The sequence below is a fragment of the Hyperolius riggenbachi genome, chromosome 9 (assembly GCF_040937935.1).
Source record: "Hyperolius riggenbachi isolate aHypRig1 chromosome 9, aHypRig1.pri, whole genome shotgun sequence".
Taxonomy (NCBI): domain Eukaryota; kingdom Metazoa; phylum Chordata; class Amphibia; order Anura; family Hyperoliidae; genus Hyperolius; species Hyperolius riggenbachi.
The window spans coordinates 23,039,638-23,050,040 of NC_090654.1; the positions used below are offsets into that span (position 1 = coordinate 23,039,638).

Here is a 10,403-nt window from a genome sequence, read left to right on the forward strand (position 1 = left end):
CCTGAACAAGCAGGCAGATCAGGTGCTCTGACTGAGGTATGACTGGATTAGCTGCATGCTTGTTTCTGGTGTGTGATTCAGACACTACTGCAGCCAAAGAGATCAGCAGGACTGCCAGGCAACTGGTATTGCTTAATATGTAATAAACATGGAAGCCTCGCTTTAGCGTCGCATTAAGTAGCCATGAGAAAAGTTTTGTGTTAACCCCTAGGCCTTGTTCACATTATAAATCACCAATGCTATCGCAAGCGCTGAGCGATTTATAGAGCGCTTTTCAAGGCCTAGGGAAGCGATTTATAGAGGGCTTTTCAAAACGCTTTTCCCTGCACTTTGCGTTTAGAAAAGCGATTTTGTAAGCGCTTTTGTAAGTGCTGTTGCTGAGTGATGACGATTTTCACTTCCTGACTTCAGTCCCGGACCCGGAAATGAATTAATACAATGTATTTATTTTTAAAGGGAACCAGAGGCCCCCCAAAAAAGCTTTTATACATACCTGGGGCTTCCTCCAGCCCCATACGCACGGATCGCTCCCACACCGCCGTCCTCTGCTGCCTGGATCCGCCAGTACCGGGTCCCGTCATGGCCGCCAGTCGGCCGGCAGACGCGGCCAATTGTCCGCATCACACGGGGCTCCCTCCATGTATGTACGCATGTGGCTGCCTACTGCCCAGCCTCACATGTACATACATGGAGGGAGCCCCTGTGATGCGGACAATTGGCCGCGTCCGCCGGAAGTGACGGGACCCGGTACCGCCGATCCAGGAAGCGGAGGATGGCGGCATGGGAGCGATCCGTGCGTATGGGGCTGGAAGAAGAACCAGGTATGTATAAAAGATTTTTCTTTTTTTTCTTTTTTTCTCGTTCCTCTCTGGTTCCCTTTAAAAGCACTTGCGATTCAAAGCGCTTTTTCAAGCTCTTGTACCTTCTATTGAACCAAAACACTCAGAAAATGGTACATGTAGCGCATTTTTGATTTTAATCAAATCTAAATGCTCACATGTGAACACGGTCATAGGAAATCATTGCACAAGCGCTTTCAGAGCGATTTCTAAAATCGCCAGCACTTTACACAAATCAAACGCTCATAGCATAAACAGGCCCTGAGACTGTGTCTCCGGATCCATATGCCACTGATGTCTAAAGAGCTTTTTCGTACAAAACTACTCCCAACTGCCACAGATGTTTATAGGCGTTTCCCCAGATTCCCCAGACGTCTAAAGGGCGCTTAGTACAAAGTTTTGGCTCAGTTTTAACTTTATGCTTGCTTTGAAATATGGAAATAATTATAAGTTGATGCTGAATTATGAAAATGTTACTGTAAATCTTTGCAGCTTTCACAGCAAGAAATGCTTAGTCCATTTGGCTACATACACAATGGTGTGTTGCCAGGGCCATGCAGAGAATCCTCAAGGGGGTGGTGCTCAAATTTGAAAAAGGGGCCCTAATCAATCAATCAATCAGTCGTGCTAAATTGTGTATGTAATACCTCCTCACCAGAACTCAGTATGAGGCCAGAAACCCACTAGGAGTGATTTTCTGAGGGTTTCGCGATTTGGAAACTCTTGCTAATGTAATGCTATGGGTGTGATCCCACTTGAGCGATTTGATTTTATAAAAATCCCCTGTAGCATTGCATTAGGAAGAGCTTTTTCAAATCGCTAGCGCTCCTAGTGGGTTTCTAGCCTAGGCAGTCTTAGCCCCCCCTCCCTTCCTTTATAGCAGTATCAGGCAGACTTTGGGCCTGATTCACAAAGCGGTGCTAACAGTTAGCACGCTGGTGAAAAGCCCTTTATCACGCCTAAACTCAGTTTAGGCGTGATAAGTTTAGGTGTGATAAGTTTAGGCATGATAAGTTTAGGTGTGATAAGTTTAGGCATGATAAGTTTAAGCACCAACTGTGTTAGCACCGCAGTGCACAGCTGATCAAAAGTTTTGCGCTAGCAAAGTCTGGAGCACTTTGCATAGAGTTTAATGGCACTGCTTTGCGTGCGGGACTTTGCGCGCTATCTACACTAATCTAAACTTAGCATGCCTAAACTTATCACACCTAAACTTATCACACCTAAACTTATCACGCCTAAACTGGCTTTTCACCAGCGTGGTGCAATGGTTATCACGCCTAAAGTCTCTAACTGGGTTAGCACCGCTTTGTGAATCGAGCCCTTTGTGTCTCCTTCCAACTGTAACGCTTGGTGGTGTATTCTCCACAGTCAGCATGCAACGCATGAGCTGGCGTGGAGGAGGTACACACACTAGCACAAGGAAACAGGCTATCCCTAGTATAGTGGAGGGGAGGACTGACTCCAATAGGAGATTGTGGCGCACAGAGCCGGTGCAGATCTGACAGCCACAAACAATGCTTTCGTTATAACGTCTCAGCGCAAAGTAGCGCTGAGCGCATAAACCAGAACTGAGGAGATCAGGACAGGTAGACAGAATGAACGCTTGCTAGCTAGCGGCTACTTAGCGACTGCAAGCGTCCAAAACCAGACAGACTGGAATGAGGCAGCCAATGCGATGCGGCGATGGCGTGCCTCACAAAGACAGGACAGGATAGTCAGAAAATAGCAGGATTAAGATAGATGAACGTAACACAGATAAATATACAATAAGTATGTTTTCCTAGCGTATTACAATTACAGCTATCTATGAAACTATTTGTAACGTCTGACTAACATATGTATATATCGGCAATGAACCGATATATGACATAAGCAGGAACGCTGACTAGGACTGGAGTAATACAGGGAACAGGACTCAGAAGGATTCGCTATCTCTTCGCAGAGATAAACGCAATCCACAAACGGTAACATAACAGGATTCAGAAGGATTCGTTATCTCTTCGCAGAGATGAACGCAATCCACAAACAGTAACAGAACAGGATTCAGAAGGATTCGTTATCTCTTCGCAGAGATGAACGCAATCCACAAACGGTAACAGGACAGGATTCAGAAGGATTCGTTATCTCCTCGCAGAGATGAACGCAATCCACAAACAGGAACAGGATAACTAGCTCAGCACGGGTGGTCACGGTACGCGCAACCTACCAAAACGTGCTGGAAAGCTGACTAACTGCACACAGGATATAAACAGTTCGTGTACGTATACATCAGCGACACTAATGTATCAACATAACACAAATACAAGGAAAATAATAAACGTGCTGGTATGCATATATATTGGCAATGAACCAATATATGATGCAAAGACCAGCAAAGTATCTTTATAACAAGAAACACGATCGGGGGCTAAAGCGACAGCAAGACTGGCTTACACTGAAGCTATGAAAACCCAAGGAAACCCTGCAGGAAGCAGATCTTTATACTGAGGTCATCCAATGGGAGCAGACATGCAGATTCCCACACAGGTGAATGATAATCAGTCACAAGCTGACAGCAGGGAAAGACAGACAAAGCTATGAAGCTTGCATGGAAATAGATCAGAACGGCCTGAGCTGCAGCACTACTACTTCCAGCAATAGCTGCTGCAGCAGCGATCATTACAGTACCCCCGCCTTTAAAAGCGGATTCCAGACGCTTTTCAAAACTGAAATTCCCAACAAAACAGTCTGACTGATAATTCATGATGACCAGGACAGCCCGGCAAGACCGAATTCCAGAATCAGTCCCCACAAGACTGGACCCATCAGAACCAGAACCTACAGAACCATGCCCATCAGTACTACAAGCCCCAGTGTGACACCCATCAGAACCATGATTTCCAGAAGAAAGCCCTCCGAAACTCCCTGAGCGATACCCACCGCCTTCCAGGAACCGTTCAGAAACGCCAAAGCCTTTGCAATGCCCACCGGTACTGTCTTTACCAACACAAAACCCACTGTTGAACCAGTCCAAGGCACCAGGACAAGTTTTCTCAGAGACCTCCCAGAACACCTTGAAGCTCCAAAGAGATCCCCATAGGTCAGAATGCCCCTTAGGCTCACATGGAGAACCATCAAGAACCCCTATGGAACCTAGGGCAATTCCCGAGTCAGGGCCACAAGGACAAACATCAATATCAGGGTTTTCATGGACCAGAACCATCTCTGGGCATGCAGGCAGACTGGCAATATCAGAACGTGTTCCCACTAAGGAAGCATCAGAGCACGCTAACACCTTAGACACACTTGGGCATTCTGGCACACAAAGAACATCTGGGCACACCGGCACAAGAGAAACCTCTGGGCATGTCAAGGAACTGTGAGCCTCAGGGTCAGCCAAGACAGGACCAAAACCAGGACTGGCCAAAAAAAAATCATCATGACTAAACTTCGCAACTACTGGACTTTTACACGAGAATGCTGGATCAGACTTAGATGTCGCTGATTCCAGCAAAGTCAGTAACAAATCAGATTCAGGGGCACTAACAAGACAGGACAAATCTTCTGATGTATGCACTGAACAAGACAGGGACTCCACAACTACCTCTGGACTGGACAGAGACTCATTTAATACACTGGATTGGAGCTCATGAGGCGCTGCAGAACAAGTCAGTATTGCAGCAGCCCCCACTGGACTAGGCAAAACTGAGGAATTCCCTGGACAGGAAGGGGACTCTGGAACCTCTGCCACAGCGGCCAGAGAACCAGAATCTTTCAGGATACAGGGCTGGGTTTCAGGAACAATCATCAGACCGGACTGAAATTCTGAGATTTCTATTATTTTGACCAGAGAATCAGAATTATCCATGTTACAGGGCAAGACTTCTGAAACATTCAGAGGACAGGGCTGGAGTTCCTCGGCTGTTACAACACTGGAGAGGGACTCAACAACATTGGTTAAATCAGACTGTGTACAGGACAAGGTATCTGACACACTTGCTGACGAGGACAATATTTCAATGGCTTCTGCTTTGCTGGGCAGAAATTCATCAAGTTTTATTAGAGCCGACTGTAATTCCAAAACAGCTGCTAGACAAGTGAATATTACTGCAACACCAACTGAGGTAAGCAGTGCTTCAGCCTCCTCTGCTAGAGGGTTTAAAGTATCCAAAGTACTGGGTGAAGCATAAGACTCTGCGACCACAGCTTCACTGGACAGGATCACTGAACAGTCCATATTGCAGGGCAAAACCATGGAAGCACCTGCTGGACAGCATAATGATTCTGTGACCTGAGTTTAATTGGAGAGATCTACTGCACAATTCATGGTACAGGGCAAATTTATTGGAAAATTTTCTGAACAAGGTAATAATTCTGCGATTTCAGGTTCACATAGCAGATGCTCTGAGCTATTCACGAAACTAGAGCGAGGTGTAGAAACAGGAAGATCAAGACACAATGTTTGCGCATCTGAATCACCATTCATTTGTAAAATTGGAAAATTCAGATGCTGGGGTTCTGAGTTTACTAGACAGGATTGCTGGGACTCGGAAACTGATGTAGTGCATCTATTGGCATCTGCTGGATCAGACAGGAGTTGAACTTTATTAACACAGGTAATTTCTGCAGAAGTGTTTGCAGAGACAGGCAAGATTTTTCTGGTGTCTGTTTCACTAAACAAAGAGTCATGAGTACTGGCTAGGCTGGACTCGGAAGTCAGCAGGACCTCTGGATTCTCTGCTGAGAAATTTGCGCAGGGCAAGGTTAAGAATGTATCAGTGGCTTCTGTTTTACTGGGAAGTAACACTGAGTTATCCATGGTACAGGGTGGAATTGCAGGAACTTCAATTTCACACAAAAAGAGCTCCGAATCACCTGCTGAATCAGCCAAAGGTGCTGAAGCAGGCGGGTCAGAACGCCAAATTTGCGAATTCGGAGTCACATAAAAATCATCCAAAATCAGTTCCCACACATCAATCAAGGGAGCCACACAGTCATACCTACACACACCAGCCTCTATTAGGTTATAGGCTGACTTAATGCATGCGTTCAATACCATTTCACTTTTTGCACTGTAAAATTGACAAAATGAACTTGAATCATTCCTCCATTCACAGACCAGGGCTTCCATCTCTCCCCTCTCAAATGGAGGATCCCATGCATACTTAACAGCGAAACATTTAGGCTGATCACAGTCTGCAGATATGATTGTGGCAGGCACATGTATAGGGTTAATTAGCAGGTGATTGGCAGATTCCTTATTCTTAAGAATCTCCAATACCTGTAGCAAGTGTTGAACTGTAGTGTATGCAAACCTCCCTTGGTTCACAAATAAGTTGATTTGTTCAATACTCTGTAATATCTCATCATAATTATACTCAGATAATTCTTTTAAACAAAAATCTTTATTTTCCCTAGCCAGGGAGGAAAGTTCATTAGTAGTTTCATAAGTCCATTTAACTCCCCTGAAAGACAATTGCATTTCATTATCTGTTAATGGCAGAATCTCATTATAGGTCTCAGTCGCTAAGGATAACGATTCTGCAGATTGGACACGTTTCTTAGAACGTTTGCGTTTTGCCTTTGACCTTGCGGTTTTTGGTGATTTATTCAAAGCTGCAGGAAAATTATCAGTAACACTTTCTGCTTGCTGCTCATTCTTGCAAGCAATTGAAGGAGCAGCTGATTGGCCTGCTGCCAGGAGTTCATTAAGAGGAAAAGGCAATGGATCTATGCGCAACCAGTTATGGATCACAAACGCTAGAAATTCCAGCGGTCTATCTTTCAAATCGGAATGATTGAGAACATCAAATGCCCACTGGAATAATTCCCCTTTAAACAAAATATAACTTAGTTGGAGTGCCCAGGTTGAAACAGGAGTCGCTTTGAGATCAGGATTGGTCAGGAACCTGGCACATTCAGAGAAAAACTCATTTTCTGTTTCAGAGCTAAGTTCTTCAAATTTCTTAAAGGAACAGGAACCATAATTAACAGTGTCATACTTTCTGGGAATCCCCCCCACAATGGGGATTGGTAAGGGGGTTTTCATAATGTAACGCTTGGTGGTGTATTCTCCACAGTCAGCATGCAACGCATGAGCTGGCGTGGAGGAGGTACACACACTAGCACAAGGAAACAGGCTATCCCTAGTATAGTGGAGGGGAGGACTGACTCCAATAGGAGATTGTGGCGCACAGAGCCGGTGCAGATCTGACAGCCACAAACAATGCTTTCGTTATAACGTCTCAGCGCAAAGTAGCGCTGAGCGCATAAACCAGAACTGAGGAGATCAGGACAGGTAGACAGAATGAACGCTTGCTAGCTAGCGGCTACTTAGCGACTGCAAGCGTCCAAAACCAGACAGACTGGAATGAGGCAGCCAATGCGATGCGGCGATGGCGTGCCTCACAAAGACAGGACAGGATAGTCAGAAAATAGCAGGATTAAGATAGATGAACGTAACACAGATAAATATACAATAAGTATGTGTTCCTAGCGTATTACAATTACAGCTATCAATGAAACTATTTGTAACGTCTGACTAACATATGTATATATCGGCAATGAACCGATATATGACATAAGCAGGAACGCTGACTAGGACTGGAGTAATACAGGGAACAGGACTCAGAAGGATTCGCTATCTCTTCGCAGAGATAAACGCAATCCACAAACGGTAACAGAACAGGATTCAGAAGGATTCGTTATCTCTTCGCAGAGATGAACGCAATCCACAAACAGTAACAGAACAGGATTCAGAAGGATTCGTTATCTCTTCGCAGAGATGAACGCAATCCACAAACGGTAACAGGACAGGATTCAGAAGGATTCGTTATCTCCTCGCAGAGATGAACGCAATCCACAAACAGTAACAGGAGCAGGGTAACTACCTCAGCACGGGTGGTCACGGTACGCGCAACCTACCAAAACGTGCTGGAAAGCTGACTAACTGCACACAGGATATAAACAGTTCGTGTACGTATACATCAGCGACACTAATGTATCAACATAACACAAATACAAGGAAAATAATAAACGTGCTGGTATGCATATATATTGGCAATGAACCAATATATGATGCAAAGACCAGCAAAGTATCTTTATAACAAGAAACACGATCGGGGGCTAAAGCGACAGCAAGACTGGCTTACACTGAAGCTATGAAAACCCAAGGAAACCCTGCAGGAAGCAGATCTTTATACTGAGGTCATCCAATGGGAGCAGACATGCAGATTCCCACACAGGTGAATGATAATCAGTCACAAGCTGACAGCAGGGAAAGACAGACAAAGCTATGCAGCTTGCATGGAAATAGATCAGAACTGCCTGAGCTGCAGCACTACTACTTCCAGTAATAGCTGCTGCAGCAGCGATCATTACACCAACCAAGTCTTTTGGCTCCACCACCCTTAAATCAGCAGTATTAGAGTGGGCACAGTGGAGCCTGATGTAGGCACAAACTCACCTTTTATTACTGGGACCTCTGTTCCTTTTGATCAGCACCAGGGGTGCTCGAATACCCCTTTTTAAAATCCGAATTGACCCGGATCCGGATACCCAGATATCCGGATCCGAATCGGATATCCGAATCCGAACTTTTTGGTATCCGAGTAAACTCGGATATCTGAATCCAATATGCTGGATATCTGTCCGGATTCGGATAGAAAACCGGAAGTGACCTGAAAATGGCTTAAAATGCTTCCAAAAGTCTCTTCAAATGGCTAAAACCCCTTTTGGAGAGCTCTCTCTCTCTCTCCCCGAAAGGGATTTTTGCCATTGAAGGTGATTTTGGCTTCTGCTCAGATATCTGAGCTAACTATCCTCCCGGCTTTCGGATTTCAGATTGTAAATCCGAGTTTGTTTGGATAGTCTATTCGGATTTAAAAAAAATATCCGAATTGCTATTCAAAGTTCAGATAGTGGAAAAAGTTTGGATTATCTGGGTAGTTCGGATATCCGAAATCTTGCTGAGCACCACTGATCAGCACCCAAGCTCCTTTTCAGGCAAATAAGTGGTTGCCAATAAGCAGTGGTTGCTAAGCATTAGAATGTGCAAAACTGCAGTAAGTGTCAAGGTGCAGTGGGTGCCCAGATACAGAGGGTGGTAAGATGCAAAGGTCCAGTTTGTGCTAAGTTGCAGTAGGTGCTTTGTGCCAAAGTACAGTCTGTGTCAAGCTGCACATGATGCTCACCTTAAAAAGTTTTCTTTCTCTGGTCCCTGAGCCAGAAGCCTCAGCCGACTGAATCAGATGACAAGCGGTACTGCGCCTTGTTGTACATTTGTTAAATGTCACATTTGTGATAATGAATCAAGCATCCAGAGATCTGTGCCGGTTCAAGTAACAATGGGGCAGACACCTCCAAACCAGAAAGTGACATGAGGGGCCCTTTGTTGAAGCCATTTTCCCCCAGGGCCCCTGAGCTGACTGCTGCTCCCCCCTTCACCTTAACTGTTGTCCCCTGGGGCCCCTGCAGAGTCTTTGGCCGTATAGCGTTTCCCTGCCCGCCAGCACAGGTGAGACGCTACGCTGCCAAAGACTCTGCAGGGGCCCCAGGGGACAACAGTTAAGTTGGGGGGATACACCTTGGTGGGTGTGGCTACAGGCTCTGGGGTAATTGCCCCCTATGCCTCTATGGTAGCGCTGGCCATACCAGAGATTATAGCCACTTGCAGTTATATGCCCAGGTTGCTGCAGACTTATCGAACGATAATAAATCAACACCCAGTGTCACCATTTCTGTACACTCACTTACTAAGAGTATGCACACATGTTCATTTTGTTTTGGTGTAGAAAGAAGAGGGATTTGCAAAAATCACCGAACTTGCGTGGAAAAACCGTGAAAACCTCCTTAAATCGGTGAGATAACATAGGTGTGTATATGTGTGTATGATACTGACTCCTACTGGACTTTATATGATTTGCATCTTTCAATAGGATAGCAGATCTCACATCTCTATGTTTGTGGAGGAGATGGACATCATATTTTACATTTTTACTAAAAGATCGTTGCTGTTTCTTTTGCACATTGCAATAACGATTAATTGCTGGCAAATTCCCGAGCAGATCTTTCACATGACACTTTAGGCTATACTCACAAAAAGCCTGGTACACACTTTCAATCACTAACCAATCTTACCACCTCCATACAGTACAATCTGCTCATAGTGTTCAATATCTGTTCACCCTCAAACTTCGTGGAGGTGGTAAAATTGGTCAGTGATTGGCCAATCAAAGTTGAAGGTATGTACAAGGCTTTAGGGTGCATACACACATCCATTTTTGATTGGGCAATTTTAAAACCTCCATGTAGTGCGAGGGTCAACAGATTTTGCGTACTATGAGCAGATTGTGTGGGTATGGTAAACCCTCCTCCGACATGGAAGTGGTAAAATGGGTCAGTGATTGACCAATCGAAATTGAAAGTGTATACCAGGCTTAACAGGTAACACAAGATAAGTGTCAATCTATAATATGAAAAGTGTCATGCAGATAGAAAACAGAGGCGCCAGTGAAGGATAAAATTAATCAAAAACGTTTAAAAGGGAGGTACCTCTGGGACACATCTAGTAGGCCACTAAAT

The 10,403-nt window shown here is 44.9% G+C and overlaps 1 protein-coding gene across 1 annotated transcript in view; it reads left to right on the plus strand.

Moving 5' to 3' along the window:
* Window positions 1-9,688, plus strand: part of LOC137533401 (serine/arginine repetitive matrix protein 5-like) — a 39,259-nt gene extending 29,571 nt beyond the window's left edge. Inside the window, exon 10 of the mRNA XM_068254802.1 lies at window positions 9,614-9,688. Coding sequence (XP_068110903.1) covers window positions 9,614-9,688 — 75 coding nt within the window. The remainder of the gene's footprint in view (window positions 1-9,613) is intronic.
* Window positions 9,689-10,403: the final 715 nt, after the last annotated feature.